General features: G+C 42.9%; 1 protein-coding gene across 12 annotated transcripts in view; it reads right to left on the minus strand.

Moving 5' to 3' along the window:
- LOC306931939 (receptor-type tyrosine-protein phosphatase S-like) overlaps positions 1-18,370 on the minus strand; it is a 257,462-nt gene that overhangs the window by 147,564 nt on the left and 91,528 nt on the right. For 10 of the 12 annotated variants that reach the window (XM_079513634.1, XM_079513632.1, XM_079513630.1 and 7 more), the window contains one exon: positions 11,557-11,702. The exons of the other annotated variants lie outside the window; for them this stretch is intronic. Coding sequence is in view for 8 of the 10 variants with exons in the window: in XM_079513632.1 (XP_079369758.1) it covers positions 11,557-11,702 (146 nt within the window). In the remaining 2 variants the exon portion in view is untranslated. The remainder of the gene's footprint in view (positions 1-11,556; positions 11,703-18,370) is intronic. 12 annotated transcript variants of the gene reach the window in all.

Consider the following 18,370-nt stretch of genomic DNA (forward strand, 5'->3'; position numbering starts at 1 on the left):
AGGAGACAATTAGATGTGAAGAAGGTCCGATGAGGCTTATAGCAGTGGTTCCCAACGTGGGGTCTGGGGACCCATAGGGGTCCTCGAGGGAGTTCCAGAGGGTCCCCAGCTAAATGGATAGTTAGGAACCCTTATGGGTCTGTAACTCAGTGTGTACAAATGGAACCAAATGGACCCATAAAGGTCCATTTGGTTCCATTTGTACACTCTCAGAGTTAAATTTACTTTGATTTTACAATATACATTGGGGTCCCAGAGATAGAGATGCCGGATCGTAGCCTAATTCAGGTCAAACCTGGGGGCCCTTGAAATGAAAATGGCTGAAAATCACTGCTAGAGCCGTAAAAAAACATCTTCTCTTATGGGGGTCATTGGCTTATATTTTCAAATGGGTGGTCCGCAGGCTAATGAGTATAATTTTGGGGGTCCTTGATATGAAAAGGTTTGAGAACCACTGGCTTATAGCGCGCGCACACACACACACACACACACACACACACACACACACACACACACACACACACACACACACACACACACACACACACACACACACACACACACACACACACACACACACACACACACACACACACACACACACACACACACACACACACACACACGCACGCACGCACGCACGCACGCACGCACGCACGCACGTACGTACGTCTGGGCTGAATGCGGCCTCAAGGCATTATCGCACCGTCTGGAACCTGGGGAGCTCTGGCCCAGATTCACTAAATTTGCCGTTTGCTTTACACTTAAAAGGACTTAAAAGCAGCGATTTTCAACCTTTTACCATTTCAGTACAGGCCAAGACACACAAAATAGATACATGTGTTTACCTTTGTGCTGTAACAGCTGTGAAATGGTCTGTTGGTCTACACGATATAACAGGTGGCAGTACAGTACATTGAGCAACATGCCCGCAGGTGAAGGCTACTCAGTGTGTGTACTATAGGTGTGGACAGGTGAAGGCTACTCAGTGTGTGTACTATAGGTGTGGACAGGTGAAGGCTACTCAGTGTGTGTACTATAGGTGTGGACAGGTGAAGGCTACTCAGTGTGTGTACTATAGGTGTGGACAGGTGAAGGCTACTCAGTGTGTGTACTATAGGTGTGGACAGTGTGTGTACTATAGGAGTGGACAGGTGAAGGCTACTCAGTGTGTGTACTATAGGAGTGGACAGGTGAAGGCTACTCAGTGTGTGTACTATAGGTGTGGACAGGTGAAGGCTACTCAGTGTGTGTACTATAGGAGTGGACAGGTGAAGGCTACTCAGTGTGTGTACTATAGGTGTGGACAGGTGAAGGCTACTCAGTGTGTGTACTATAGGTGTGGACAGGTGAAGGCTACTCAGTGTGTGTACTATAGGTGTGGACAGGTGAAGGCTACTCAGTGTGTGTACTATAGGTGTGGACAGGTGAAGGCTACTCAGTGTGTGTACTATAGGTGTGGACAGGTGAAGGCTACTCAGTGTGTGTACTATAGGTGTGGACAGGTGAAGGCTACTCAGTGTGTGTACTATAGGTGTGGACAGGTGAAGGCTACTCAGTGTGTGTACTATAGGTGTGGACAGGTGAAGGCTACTCAGTGTGTGTACTATAGGTGTGGACAGGTGAAGGCTACTCAGTGTGTGTACTATAGGTGTGGACAGCACACTCTTTACTAGAATTGAATGAATTTGCCAGGCGCCGGCCGGGGCATTTTTTGTTGTGTTGACTTTTTGACACTTTGGACTCTAAAGTTCATCATCTGTCAGCCAGTGCCCTTTTGAAATGACATGTGCGTTTACAAAAAGAATTGAACAGACATTTTGAAGTTACAACCTCTAAGCCCTTATCCTATTAGGTTTTTTTTTTTTTTAATGCTTTTATATATTGGCATTTGTGAAGTGAAGAATATCCTCTGGAGAGGGAAGAGGTGTCAGGGACTCCTATTGAAAAACATCCACCAGAGTACTGGACCGTGGCCATGCAGAGGAACTGTTTTCTGTCCATATACCAGTGACACTACACTGTTTTATTTTGTCTATTACCAGTGACACTACACTGTTTTATTTTGTCTATTACCAGTGACACTACACTGTTTTATTTTGTCTATTACCAGTGACACTACACTGTTTTATTTTGTCTATTACCAGTGACACTACACTGTTTTATTTTGCATATTACCAGATGATTTGATACTGATCATTTGCATTGCAAAATGATACGATACGATACAAAGTTTCATATCGTAACTGCATCAAAAAAAATGATCTTTTGATGCAGTTACTATAGAGTTAAATTAGCATTGATTTTACAATATAAATTGGGGGTCCCAGAGATTGAAATGCCATTAAATGGGGGTCCGTAGACTAATGCGTGTCCAACTGGGGGCCCTTGAAATTAAACAGGTTGAGAATCACCGCTAGAGCCGTAAGAATATTCTCTCATGGAGGTCCCTGGCATATAATTTCAAATGGGGGGTCCTTGACATGAAAAAGTTTGGGAACCACTGCTTTACGTGTGTCGTGTCCAAAGCAAGCGGCACACTGTCAATACAGGACAACTTACCTGCACAATGCTCCATTCACATTTTACATTTATTCTGAAATATGTCGTTTTTTTTTTATATAAAACAAATTAATCCTGCTCCGAATTTGGAGTCAAAGGTCATAGCTGATGTCAGACATAACTGATTTCCCATGGGTGAGGTCACAGGACACATTTTTTATGGGAGACGAGTAAATACAAAACCCATTCACGTTTTGTCTCCTACCTTTTGTTCATTATTAATATTTCAAAATATTTCTTTCCAAAGCGAAATATTTCATGAATTAAGAGACAAATTCAATGATTTTTCTTTCTAAAAAAAATGTAATAAATTCCATTAATTAGAAAACAAATCATTTAAATTAAGAAGTAGTGGAAAATAGCTGATCTACATGTTCATAATGTGGCACGAAGTGTCCCGTCCATTGTGAACATGTACAGTTGGGTGCCACCGATATTGTCCCTTATCATTTGACCCATTTAGGCCTGACCTCAAAATTTTAAAAATCCTTCTAAATCCTGAAAAAATCCTTCTAAATTTTCACGATTTTTCAAAAATAGCAGACCTACAAGCTCGTAGCGCGCCACTCGGTGGCGCGCTATGAGCTTGTAGATCTGCTATTTTTCAATAGCTAAATTATAACATAATGTTTAAAACACCAAAAGGGGTTCCCGCCCAAAATGGGTTAACTGTCCTTTTGCGCAGATCACGCAAACCTCAGCAAAAAGAAAAGGACAATATCGATGGCCTCCAACTGTAGATCTGCCATCTTCACTAGTTTGGGTCCCCGGGCAAAACCTCCTCAAATTTCTATTTTTGGGTCTTGAACTAAAAGGTTTGGGAACCACTGTCATGGAATGACTAACGTGACTGACCCATTTAGAGATTTTGAAGTTGATTATCTTTGCCCGTGAAGCTCTCAGAAGGTTCCCCTTTTCCTAAATATTCGATTCAAATCATCTCCGTTTTGTTTTGTTTTTTCATTTTGTAAAAAATATTTTAGGCATACTTATACCATCCACGGGAGTGGACTTCACACCTCCAGACAGCCCATTGTTCAAGTTAAGACTAGGGGCTCCATTTGCATCACCGCTAAACCCCTTATCCCTAAACTCCTTTGCCTTTTTTTTTTTTTTTTACTATTTTGAAAAACATTTTTGAATAGTTCAACTAGCCAATCTACATTGACACGTTGTGAGCTTGTAGATTGGCCATTTTAACTATTCAAAAATGTTTTGCAAAATAGTAAAAAAAAAGGCAAAGAGGTTTAGGGATAAGGGGTTTAACGGTGACAAAAATGGAGCCCTAGGGGCTCTATTTTCGTCCATGCTAAACCCCTTGTCCCTAAACTACTTTGCCTTTTTTTTTTTTACTATTGTGAAAATATTTTTTTAATAGTTCAACCAGCCGATCTACAACGACACGTTGTGAGCTTGTGAGACATTTTTGAATAGTTAAAATAGCCAAAGTAGTTTAAGGATAAGGGGTTTAGCAAAACACCTTATCTACTTTTTTTTAGGAAAAGTAGTTTAGGGATAAGGGACGAAAATAGAGCCCAAAGTGTCAAATCGTCTGGAGACAGTAGCCAATAACATCACAGGAAATGAAAAGGTCTTTTTGACCCTATTTCAGCTTGTGTGGTGCAGTAGGTGGCCTTACTTCAGCCTGAATTCAGCTTGTGTGGTGCAGTAGGTGGCCTTACTTCAGTCGTGCGAGTGTGAAAGGAAAACCAGCTGCCCATGCTGTATGTAATGTGAATCCTATTGTGAAGTAAGACGAGGCATCAGTATTCAGTCGAGACAGAACAATGCATGTGTTTCGGAGCCGAGCTTTCATCAGTGTTCACACGGCTGAAGCTTAATGCTGCAATCTGTTCGCTGCATAGATTCACATTGTCAGAACGACACCGCCGCTCGCCAGAAATAGCCAACCTGCGTACTCACAACGGGTCGCATTCTGCAACATTATTGTAAGCTTGTAGATTGGCTATTGTCGGCGGTGTATGACATAGCATCGGAAATTAAGGCTGGAGTGCTGGTATTCTTATTGCAAAGTAACTTTCATAGACCAATGAATGCAACCCGTAAGCAATGAACTAAATATACTGACACAAGTTGGACTTGAAAAAGAAATGTGAAAACTAGTGAAATTGTGACCCCGACGCTAACCCTAGCTAAGTCTGTTCCGCCAGGCATACAGGCGCTTGCTTCCTCCGTGCCGGAAAATAATCACAGCCAGCCGGCCGGCCGGCCCACGCAGGACCCGCCGTTTTAATGAGACAGAAATACTGTAGGCACCTTTCCAGCACCAGGATCTTTACTGAGATAGAAGTAGGCACCTTTCCAACAACAGGGTCTTTACCAAGATAGAAGTTTAGCCCAGTGGCACCTTTCCGGGACGAGGTTCTTGGTACCTTTCCAGCACCAGATTATTGGCACCTTTCCAGCACCAGGTTCTTGGCACACAAACACATGAGGCCAGTGGTTTTGTCATGATGCTCTGCTTCAGTTTAGAACAATAGGATTCATATTACATTGTTGGCAGAGCTCCTCTCTTTACTATGATATTATGCTTATCCTGCACATGATGTGAAACCTGTTATGAAAGCATGTACTGTACCATGTACGCTTATATAGGACAGTGGTTCTCAAAGTGGGGTTCAGGGACGGCATCGAGGGGGGTTCCAGGGGGTCCCCATGCTAAATGATTGTTGTCAGGGAACCAAATGGACCCACACCAATGATTTGCCATGCATCTCCTTGCAACCAAATCATTATCCCAAACGGCAGTTGCAAAGAGTTGCATTGGTGTGACATGTCCTTAAAAGAGTTTTGTTGCAAGGAGTTGCGACTAGATGCAATGGTGTGGTTTGGGCCTTACATGTGTGCAACGCTGTTTCATTAGAACAAGAAGAATGAACGAATGAAACCAAAAGGACCCATATAGGTCTGCAATTCAGAGAGCGTACAAATGGAACCAAATGGACCCTTAAAGATCTGTAACTCAGAGAGTGTACAAATGGAACCAAATTGGGTTCTGTACACTGTACACTGAGTTAAGAAGGGGTCGGTAGACTTTGACGCGAATCAAACCGGTGGTATTTGAAATGGTAACAGCCTGCTTATTTTTATTTTTAACACATTGAGAGCCCACGCAATACTGCCCAAAATCACTTTCACCTAGAAAATCCATTCACATTTTTTATAATTCAGCTGACTGTGGAGACACATGCTGGAACTTTTTACTTTGAAATGTTTTATAGTTTCTGAGTTATTTAATTTAAACGCCAAATGCATTCTCAATGGCGAAAACACAAACTTTGGCACCACGTGTTAAAAAAATAAAAATAAAAGTGTTTTGATTTTTCTGATTTAAAAAAAAAAATATATATATATATATATATATATATTTTTGAAAGACGTCCACAGACGTCTTGGGCTATGCACGTGCGGTAATACCCAGGACGTCCACAGACGTTTTGGGCACAAAATGTGTTAAAATTTCCGTTTTGTGTATTCATTTATTGGCATTTGACAGCACTTTATATATATATAAAGCTGAAAGTGAGCTGTATTAGAGTATTGTAGCTTATGATTTTGTTTGTGTGGACGCAGACAAGCAGATGTATTTGAGTATTTTAGCTTATTATTTTGTTTGTGTGGACCCAGACAAGCAGATGTATTTGAGTATTTTAGCTTATTATTTTGTTTGTGTGGACCCAGACAAGCAGATGTATTCGAGTATATTAGCTTATTATTTTGTTTGTGTGGACCCAGACAACACAAGCAGATGGCAGGCGTCTTCAGGCTTCAGGAGTCAGGTCCAGTGAGGGCCTGTCTGCTTCAGGAGGCAAGCTTCTTAATCAATACAATAGAATACACCATCTGATCGGCTCAATTCTAATCAATGCATGCACTGATCGGTTCAATGGTAATCAATACACACACTGATCGGTTCAATGGTAATCAAAACATCCTCCGATCAGTTCAATGCTAATCAATGCATCACTGATCAGCTCAATGCTAATCGATACATCACTGATCAGCTCAATGCTAATCGATACATCACTGATCAGCTCAATGCTAATCGATACATCACTGATCAGCTCAATGCTAATCAATGCATCATTGATCAGCTCAATGCTAATCGATACATCACTGATCAGCTCAATGCTAATCGATACATCACTGATCAGCTCAATGCTAATCGATACATCACTGATCAGCTCAATGCTAATCAATGCATCATTGATCAGCTCAATGCTAATCGATACATCACTGATCAGCTCAATGCTAATCGATACATCACTGATCAGCTCAATGCTAATCGATACATCACTGATCAGCTCAATGCTAATCGATACATCACTGATCAGCTCAATGCTAATCGATACATCACTGATCAGCTCAATGTGGCCGTAAGGATGCAGAGCAGGATATGGTCAAAATATGGACAATATGCATCGATTGTATATTTTGGAGTAGGACTGGGCAACATGGATTTATGGATATCGATAACAATCAATCCAACCCATCGATGATGTCACTGGTAGGGAGGTTTCTGAACTGTCCACAGCCCACCAATGAGACACAGAGTGAGTATAGACAGACATGGTGCCATCTTACATTACTGAGAATCATTATCATACCCGGAAGTTATGCGGGAACGCCTACTGAGTGGCAAAAAAAAAAACTTTCTGGCCTTGACAGCCAAGGCCAGAAAGTAGTTTACATCCAAACCAGAAAAGTCCTATTTGATTGCATGAAACGACGTTAAACAACGTTAAACTCACCTTGCCACTCGATTTGCCACTCACTTACTGTATGCATAGTGCAATGCATACCATCTATATATATGGCAAAGCCCCATTATACGTTTAAAAAGGTTAAAAAAATGCCATATAATAATTTCATAGCATTACCACAATGATTATTACCAATGTCTTTGGCCAGAAATATCATATTTGCCATATTGCCCAGGCCTATATTGTTCAATGCAAAATATTTTAGCCATACAGCATGTCTATTACACTTGAATTATGTATGAGCAATGCAAATTAGTCTCCTATATTCTGAGTGCTGCAGATATAATATATGCCATAATGTATGCTGCTCTTTTCCTCATTGTATAATTCAAAGCATAGGCTATGTGTGTTTTATAATTAAACAGTGACAGTGTTTACTGTCTGTGTGATATATCATTATTTGCACAGTAATCTGCTGCCAACAGGATGAAGTCTGCACTGAATGATAATGTTTCCAACTGCAAACTGACTGATGAGAAATCACCGCTCACATCATAACAAGCATGATTATTCATTCTAGGAGTTAATCCAACCAACTGCCTTACTTCCTTCACAGGTCTTAGGCTACCAATGATGCTAATGAAGGCTCTGTTCCATTCTGATCAAACAGAGTCAGGGTGCTGAGGCTTCGCACACACATATCAGACGAACATGCTCTGTGCTGTCCGTGTTTCATGGCCGCCTCAATGCTTTTCCAATGGAAGTCACATGGTTTGACCAAACAGTTGTGTGTGATGGGGGGAGGGGGGCAATCAAACACAAGTGTTTGGTCAAACCACGTGACTTCCATTGGAAAAGCATTGGGGCGGCCATGAAACACAGGCAGAGCACAGCACAGTTGTTCTTTATGTGTGTACGAAGCCTCATAGTGTGCATGTTGGCTCACTGGTAGTCTCACATAGACACACACAATCTCAGAATGTTATATAGAGTCTGGAACTACACCTCCTGAATGTTATATATAGTCTGGAACACCTCCTGGAATGTTATATAGAGTTGTATACAAAGTTGTAATTTCCATTTCTACTAAGCACCAAGCTATATACAGTATGCTTCGGTGATTTTAATTTATATTAGGACAAATGTGTGCGACTGTGAAGACGAAACGGAAGTGGGGAGGAGGCTTCACATCCACTTTCTCCCTTATATAATCATCAAAAGCGCTTCCGTGCCCCAGACTGCATGACCGGAAGCTTTTGAACATAGCTAGTGAGCTAGTCTTGCGTGGCCAGACTGTTGCCTCTCTCAATCTTACACCAGTGGGTCTCAATGTCAGTGGGACTAATGGTTCATTGAGGGGGTTCCAAATGGCCCCTTACAGGTGTGTAACTCTGAGTGTACAAATGAAACCAAATGTACCCGTAAGGGTTCACCGTTCTACACTGAATGGAACAGAGCCTTAATTAGTAGGCTACCATTGGTAAGACTTGTGAAGGTGAGGAGATAAAGAAGAGGCCAAATGGCTGCTGTGCATTAGAGCCGATTGATTCTGATGTGAAATCACTGCTCACATTAAAACCAGCACGATTATTCATTCTAGGGGTGAAACATTATTTTAATCCAACTAATCAATACATAGTGTGTTTTTTATTCATACATTGCTGATCTACAAGCAATGTCGCAATGCAATAAAACTTGCAGCTTTGATAGAAATACATGTTCTTCAGGAATGTATTTTTGCTGTTGAAATATATTCTGGATGAATGCTGGTGGAAATATATTTCTTCATAACGGCCATGTTGCAATTGAAAATATATTCTGGATACATTTTCAGACATGTCCTAGAGTTTATGATTTATTGGATATAGTACTGGAGACACACATACTGTATGTATGTGATATATTAATTTAAGTGGCCAAAACATACATCTGGGATATATTTTGACCACACCAATATATCTCTTTTTGATGGGCCCCTCCTGCAAAGACTGTACTTCATATTGTATGTTAAAAAAATGTATATTAGAAATGTTAAAAAAATTATTTGATATGCTGTACTTTGGAGTCTGAGTAAATTGGCATACTTTCTCCTACATAGCAGAATAATATGTTGTGGTATTTGTTGTTGATATGATATGCTGTATAGCAGTGGTTCTCAACCTTTTCGGGATCAGGGCCCACTTGAAAATCTCAAAAGCATTGGTGGTCCACCCATATGGATGCCATGTTAGCGTGGTCCACCCATATGGCTGCTATGTTAACGTGGTCCACCCATATGGCTGATATGTCAACGTGGTCCACCCATATGGCTGCTATGTTAACTCGTTGGTGGTCCACCCATATGGATTCCATGTTAACACGGTCCACCCATATGGCTGCCATGTTAACGTGGTCCACCCATATGGCTGCCATGTTAACGTGGTCCACCCATATGGATGACATGTTAACGCGGTCCACCCATATGGCTGTCATGTTAACGCGGTCCACCCATAGTACTGCCATGTTAACGCGGTCCACCCATATGGCTGCCATGTTAACGTGGTCCACCCATATTACTGCCATGTTAACGCGGTCCACCCATATGGCTGCCATGTTAACGTGGTCCACCCATATGGCTGCCATGTTAACGCGGTCCACCCATATTACTGCCATGTTGACGCGGTCCACCCATATGCCTGCCATGTTAACGCGGTCCACCCATATGGCTGCCATGTTAACGCGGTCCACCCATATGGCTGCCATGTTGACGCGGTCCACCCATATTACTGCCATGTTACCGCGGTCCACCCATATTACTGCCATGTTAACACGGTCCACCCATATGGCTGCCATGCTAATGTGGTCCACCCATATGGCTGCCATGTTAACGCGGTCCACCCATATGGCTGCCATGTTAACGCGGTCCACCCATATTACTGCCATGTTAACGCGGTCCACCCATATTACTGCCATGTTAACGCGGTCCACCCATATTACTGCCATGTTAACGCGGTCCACCTATATGGATTCCATGTTAACGCGGTCTATATATACGCGGGTATATATTTGGGGACCAACTTGCAATATCCTCACACGGCCCACCAGTAAGGCCCCGACCCACAGGTTGAGACTCTATCAGTGCCTTACCCCTTATATAACCTATTTGCCTTTTTGTTTAAAAACATTTTAAAATTGTAAAACTAGCCGATTTACATTGGCACGTTGTGAGCTTGTAGATCGGCTATTTGAACTATTCAAAAATGTTTTTCAAAATAGTATAGAAAAATCACACCCGTGTGAAGTGAGTGCTGCAACTCTCCAGGGGGTCCCTCTACTGTACTGTAGTGTCACTGTACTGTAACACCCCAAATCATCATATATACAGTTAATATGTGTGTGTATGTTAGGCTGCGCAACAGTGACACTTGGTGGTGAAAACCAACCAAATGCCATTTTCGTGGTCGGACAGACCCAGCTAGCCAGGGACCCAGGCAGGGACCCAGGGACACACATAGCTGTCTATAGACGAATTCAGAAACGGGTCTCATGGTCGCAGCTTACGTATTTCCTGTAGGCGGAGAAGACATAGCGCACCTCTTCTACTACAGTGAACTGGAGAGTGACTGATGTTAAGTCTGCCTCAAACGTTACTCTTTTACCTGCTTTTTACTAATACTAACATTACAAAGATACCTCATACTAAGCAATTATGAGGTATAAAGTACAGCAGCCTTGTGCTCATAAAACAGAACAGTATGAGGTATAAAGTACAGCAGCCTTGTGTTCATAAAACAGAAAGATTGGGTATTGGGTAAGACTGACGTTATGTATCTTTCAGGACCTTTCACTGCTTCGTCTCAACCATTACTCTATGGCTCTGGTGTCAGCCACCGCAGTGGATATTTTGACATTCATTTTTTTTTAATGTTGCCACTACTGTTGGAGCAGCCATAAACTACACAGGTCCATCCCGATGTTCTGGGCATCTTTGTAATGTTAGTGTTAGTAAAAAGCAGGTAGAAGAGTAACGTTTGAGGCAGACTAACATCAGTCACTCTCCAGTTCACTGTAGTAGAAGAGGTGCGGGTTTACCCCGCAGCTATGTCGGCTCCTCCTACAGGAAATACGTAAGCTGCGACCATGAGACCCGTTTCTGAATTTGTCTATAGGAGTGGTTGCACCACTCAAAAAGGCAAAGAAGTTCAGGGAAAAGGGGTAAGGCCCATATGAAAGGTGTGTATTTGCAGTGAGGGGCGCTATAGGTGTGATTGTTGTGCATCGTGACAACCACCTCGATGCGCTGAGAGTTGACCTTCTTTCCCTTCTTGTTCCAGTTCACCACCGGCTTGGGGTCGCCCACCGCCTGGCACACGAACGAAGCCACACCCCCCGACACGCCGATCTGGTCCCCGGGAACCTTTGTGAACCTGGGAGGAGCTATATGAGAGAGAGAGAGAGTGAGAGTGAGAGTGAGAGAGAGAGAGAGAGAGAGAGAGAGAGAGAGAGAGAGAGAGAGAGAGATTAGCCTTGCATCCTTATTCTGGACCACTCATGATAGGCAAAAATTGACAAAATAGACACAGGAATTGGCAGGATAGACAAACAATTGGCAGAAATAGACTAAATGTTTAGTCAAAAATTACAAATATTTGGCGAAAAAAATATATTTGGCAAAAAACGCACTTGGAGCTTTCAGATGGTCTACTTGATATACAGCAGAGGTTTGTGGAAGTGGTTAAACGGGCATGGCATGATCACATGTGTGGCCAGTTCTCATCCAACCAGAGGAAGACGACAGGCAAATTGGCGACCTAGGGATCATTGGACGACCTGCTCTACCTCCTGAGCCACAGAGAAGGGCTGGAGCCCAGCCTCAGCACAAACACAAGAGGCCCAGCCTCAGCACAAACACAAGAGAAGGGCTGGAGCCCAGCCTCAGCACAAAGACACAAGAGAAGGGCTGGAGCCCAGCCTCAGCACAAAGACACAAGAGAAGGGCTGGAGCCCAGCCTCAGCACAAAGACACAAGAGAAGGGCTGGAGCCCAGCCTCAGCACAAAGACACAAGAGAAGGGCTGGAGCCCAGCCTCAGCACAAAGACACAAGAGAAGGACTGGAGCCCAGCCTCAACACAAAGACACAAGAGAAGGGCTGGAGCCCAGCCTCAGCACAAAGACACAAGAGAAGGGCTGGAGCCCAGCCTCAACACAAAGACACAAGAGAAGGGCTGGAGCCCAGCCTCAGCACAAAGACACAAGAGAAGGGCTGGAGCCCAGCCTCAACACAAAGACACAAGAGAAGGGCTGGAGCCCAGCCTCAGCACAAAGACACAAGAGAAGGGCTGGAGCCCAGCCTCAGCACAAAGACACAAGAGAAGGGCTGGAGCCCAGCCTCAGCACAAACAACGGTTTAGAGTCACTCAAGCGGCTGTCTATAAGGTCTCTCTGACACCTTATAGACAGCCGCTTGAGTGACTCTAAACCGAAGTATAGTATACCGGACTTTGGCGGAAGTATACCGTCCAAGGAAATGACGTTGAGGCTTCGCAAATCTGTTCACATTCCCGAAACCGCCCCTATATACAGACACTGTCTGCTTTAGGTGGAGAGAACCTGGCTTTTCTCCTGGGAGATGTACAGTATAGGGGCTACAAAGAGTGATCCTCAAACCTTCTCATTTCAACTATCCCCAGTTTGTCATGCACTGTATTAGAGGCCACAGACACCCAGAACTCCGAGAGTGTATATATTCACTTTGACCCTTACGGGGAGTACCCTTATCTGGTCCTCAAACCGCAGTTTGAGAAGCAGTGTGTGATTGGCTGAGCATTGTGCTTACTTCCTGTGTGGCTATCATCTATAAAGGACATGCTCAAGGACTTCCTGTGGGTCATAAATAAAAGATGCAGGGGCCCCAGCTTCACAGCTACCACTCTGACTGTAGGTCTCTCTCTATCTCTCTCTCTCTCTCTATGCTGTAGGAGAATCATTCTATGGTTCTATGTAGAGAGAATCAGTCTATGGTTCTATGCTGTAGGAGAATCATTCTATGGTTCTACAATATGCTGTAGAATCATTCTATGGTTCCATGTTTTGCAGAGAATCATTCTCAGGTCCTTGTCTAGAGAGAATCATTCTCAGGTTCTTGTCCAGAGAGAATCATTGCTTGCTGAAGCAGCTGTTTTGAGCTGGACATTAATCTGCCGCTCGTACAGACGGAAAATGAAAAATAAAAAAATATACAGCATGGTCCAGTTATGGACTGGAGCCCTGACTACTTTTATTTTATTTATTTATCTATTTTCAACGGTAAAGTCAGATCAATCAACAACTTCATGCCTCATATACCCCCCCCCCACACGCCGTTTATTCCCTCTCCCTTCTCCCTCTCTCCCTCTTTCTCTCTGACCGTTGCATTCTCCCTGATGTGTGTGTGTGTCCTTGTTGCCATGGTTTCCAGCTGTCCTCCTCCTCAGCATCAGAATGGTTCTATCCATCGTGGAGGGGGGGGGGGTCATCTCCATGGCAACCTGGCTGCCATCCCACCCACTCGCCAAGAGTGCAACATTTTTTTTCTCTCACCACTTTTTCTACTAAACTAAATGTAGCAATTTTGTCAACTAAAACTATGACGGAAAATGTTTGTCGACTACCTTCATTCCAAAATTAACTTTTGAGTAAAACTACAAACAGACAGTACCGACATCAAACCATAGCCTAATTAAAAGTAGCGAACGTAAAAGTACTCATTATTACACAGAATGTCCCATTTCACATGTTTTCAAAATGTATTAAAATAAATCGTGTTTCCAGCTTTCCGATCTGCTACTTTTGATTAGTGTGACTCTGTTTGATCGAGCAGATTAACACTCCCCACCTCCCATTCACGAGTTACACAAGTTAATTGCTTGTAGAACAGCTTCAATCCCAATAACGAGTTACACAATTTACCGTTTTCATTTTTTAATTTGTGTTTTTAATACGTTTTAAGACTTACGGGGTTTCCATCGGAGTGGGATAGGTGACACATTTTGATGACGTCATCGGAAATCGTCATCGGAATCTGTCGCACTGAGATGCAAAGGGTTCTGGGAAATTGAGGCCCAATGGCATTGCAATGGCTGCGCGTTCCTCCTCCGCTCTGTGTTGTTGATCGCCACTTTGGATTATGTTTCAACACTACGACAAGCGATCACACCATTTTAAAGCAGATTTTCATGCCTGAAGAAGGTCAGTAGACCGAAAGCTTGCAAAATAAATACTTTGTTGTATGTGCGCAGATCTGAGTGTGTGCAGAGCTTCCCTTTATTTTTCTCAAGCGGATTTTCATTAAAAGGAACGATGATGTCGGCGCGGTGGTTCTTCAAAGGTCAGGCAGTCAATGGGACATTGCGATTAATTCATTCCACAGTCAAACTGTTAAGAGGATTCTGCCCCAACAACGACGATATATAACTTAGCTATACTTTACAGTGAGCCACTCTCTCTCTCTCGCCCACTATCTCCGGGCCGTGGGGTGGTGGTGGTTGGTAGTGCTGTGGTTACGGTTTGATTCCCGCCCCACTCCAGAAGAGGACGGGCGGAAGGAACACACAAAACAGAAAGAAGCTCTCGGTGAAAGCGAGCAGCATCTCCGCTGGGGGTTCATTTGGTTTGCATTTGTTTGTTTTGTTTGTTATTATATTTCAACTCGTCCTCCTCCTCCCACCATGTCCTCCTCCTCGCTGACTCACTGCCATGCGGGACAACCTTCCTTCTTTCCTTTCTATACATTAGACACACTGTTCATTCTGAACATTCTGTTAGTTCAGTCAGACAACTCTCAGCCCATTCAGGACGGGAACCCCGTTTGGTGTTTTAAGCATTATGTGATACTTTAGCTATTGAAAAATAGCAGAACTACAAGCTTGTGTAGCTTGTAGTTCTACTATTTTTTTTGAATAATCGCAAAAAATGTGGCGCAAATCTTTGAATATATATTCTTTCAGAGTAAACGTTTTTAAGTCAAATCTTCGCGTCTGGGGGGCACCTGGAACAACATATTTTCAGATGGGGGTTGGCGGCCAAATACACATAATTCTAGGGGTTCTGGACATGAAATAGTTTGAGCACCACTGACATAGAAACATAGGGTTTTTTCAGAAAACCGCCATGATTTAGAAGACATTGTGTAGAATCTGGTCTCAGGTCTAAATGTGTTAGAATGACTTTAGAATACTAGAGCGGTGCCCGTGGGGCGAGGCCTACTTGTTGGAAATGCATGCCCCATGCACCCAGTAATTACTTGCGCAAGCAGAGCACGCAAGTATTGTGGTCGGCTGGACCGAAAGTGGTATGTATGTATGGATCTTTAACTGTTGAGAGTGTAAAATGATTGTTAAAACATCTGCACACGTTTTGATTCTGATCGGTCAATCGCAGAATGCATGTATGTATGTATGTATGTATGCATGTATGCATGCATGTATGCATGCATGCATGCATGCATGCATGCATGCATGCATGTATGTATGTCGGGGTAAGAATGGTGGTCCCTTATTGGCTGTTGATGGTGATGAGGTGGATGTTGGGGTGGCGGTGCGATTTGCAAAAACTTCATGAGCAGCAGGTTAGCAGCAAGTGAGGCAGGGAGACAGCAGCAGCAGCGACATGTGTCCGCACAGCAGGAGAGAAGCCAGGAATGAGCAGGTTAGGCAGATATGTTTAAACAGCCGCTCTGTTCAGGTAAAGAGTGCATGTGGCATGACTAGTCACCTGATCAGGTATAGGCGCGCTCTCGAGTTGTCTGCCTGAACTATAGCTACGCAGGCTGCACATCATCTGTAGCTTATTTAGTCGACTCTTTTTTCTGGGGACCCCATGGGAACGCTCCCCAAGGACCTATACCCTAACTATACCCACCACACTCTAAACTATGGTGCCAGGAATACAAGTTACTTTCATTTGAATGTGTTGCCATAACGCTGAAGAAGGCAGAAAGTCAGTAACAGGTGCTAGAGTGAATCTGAGCAAATTTCATATCCTGCAAACGAGCCATTTAGAATTCAAGGTGAGAGAGAGAGAGAGAGGGGTTTATTTTTTTATGACTTTTAAATACTTTGGCAGCACACCGAGCATTCAGCAAAGTGCCTCCATCAGCACTATCATTACATTCTGCAGCATCAACATAACCTCAAAAATCCACTATGGCATGGCTGCCTCTGCCTCATCTAATCCCTGCTGGACACTTCTGAATGACTTCCCCCCCTGCTACCTGTGTAGCGGTGGCATTCTAAACCGTTTTCTTGCCAAGGCCCCCCTACATTTATACGTATTTTGGCCACAGACCACCCCCTCATGTAAAACAGATTTTGTGCCAGGGACCCCCAGAAGATTTAGTCCTATGTACAGTAAAAGAAAAAGGAAAATCTATTCAAAATTATTCCACATTTCTCAAAACTGTTCCAGATTGTTTTTTGTATATAGACGTTATTTTTGTATGGGCAAAGCAAAGCCTGAATAAGGTCACCTGTGACCGAAACGTTGCTTCTTCTTCAATATAATAACGATAATAAACTAGAAGAAGTTAGGTAGGTTACTCCGGAAAAAGGAAAATAATAAAGTGTGACCATAACTATAGTCTGGTTGCCCTACACTAATAATATAATGATGCAGGTCGGCGATGTGTGGGTGTATCGTTTTATTTCATTTTTTTTTTTTTGTTGATTTGCACTATAGCATTTTTTTGCCCACGCACCTGATTTTAAGATGTTTTACTCTAAGTGTGATAATGTGAGGAATCCACAGTCCCATGCAGGACTGTGTGAGAAGTCCTGAAGAGGATTTCACATCAAGATATGTTTTGCTGCTAAATGTCAACGTATGAGCTCTAGTGCCATTTGGCATTTTAAGTGGTATTTTTATCCCGTTTTTTAATGGCTGATATGAGATCATCAGAATGTTATTAACCTTGAGAATAACTCCTTCACCACGCATGCATGCATGGATATAAGATGAGAACATCCACAGAGAACCCACATATTACGGTTTTTTTAGGCAAAAAAAAAAAAAAAAAAAAGGCAGAAGCTGGAGGGCTTGTTTAAGAATGAGGTATTTACGATGGCAAATGTTCCATCTAGACTAGAGCCTGGAGAATCTGATGTTGTTTCTATAGGGAGGACTCTGGAGTATAGCAGACAATCTGATGTTTCTATAGAGCAGGGGTGCCCACACTTTTTTGACTTGAGAACTACTTTTAAAATGACCGACTCAACAAGATATACCCAGTACCCACCAAAGATATTATCCCATTGCTGAAAACAGTTTAAAAATGTACCTGAGGGGGCTTTGGAATAGCGGTGCTGGCGTTACATACAGTATAAGACAAACACTCTTGCAATGGGGGAAAAAGAGGGGAAATGGAATTGGCAGGGTTTTTTATTTTTTATATATAACTTTGTAATGCTGCTGACTTTTGTCCGCAACACTCTTGAAAACTAATATTGTTTTGTGAAGTCACTGAATCCAAGTGGCAGATGCCAAAAATATTTATTTTTATATTTAAATTGTATATTTTTCAGGGGCATGTCATGTGGTCTACCGGTAGATCACGATCTACCTTTTGGGCACCGCCCAAAGGGAACCGGCCGGGTCCCTTGTCAAGATGTGAGTCAACAGGCCCGATTACAAGGGTGTTGACACAAGGGTGTCATTTTTTTTGCCCTGTACGGTACAGTATGCATCTTTATGTTGGTCATTTGTTTGTCGCCGGTTGAGTTTAATATTACAGGATTTATAGAAATATTAGTTTCTCTGCTTTCTGTGTGCATTTTGGTGAAAACAAGCTACATTCAGTGGTCAATAACCTTATGGAACGGAGCCTCGGAGAGTCACGGTTACACATATTGTTTTTCAATGGAAGCAGAGATACTCCTCCGTGTGACTGGAGCTCTGGAGCCAAATATTCTGTTGCTCTTGAAGTAAGGTAAGTTAAACACTCTAAATTGCAAGGGCAGCAATAGACAGTTTTAATGAGAAGAATCAATCATTGCAGATTGGTGTCTCAGAGATCACACTATGGGCCGATTCATACTCCTATTTTAGAGCCGAATAAAAGTCGGTTCGGCTC

The sequence above is a fragment of the Electrona antarctica genome (genome assembly GCF_951216825.1).
Source record: "Electrona antarctica genome assembly, chromosome: 1".
In the NCBI taxonomy this organism is placed as follows: Eukaryota; Metazoa; Chordata; class Actinopteri; order Myctophiformes; family Myctophidae; genus Electrona; species Electrona antarctica.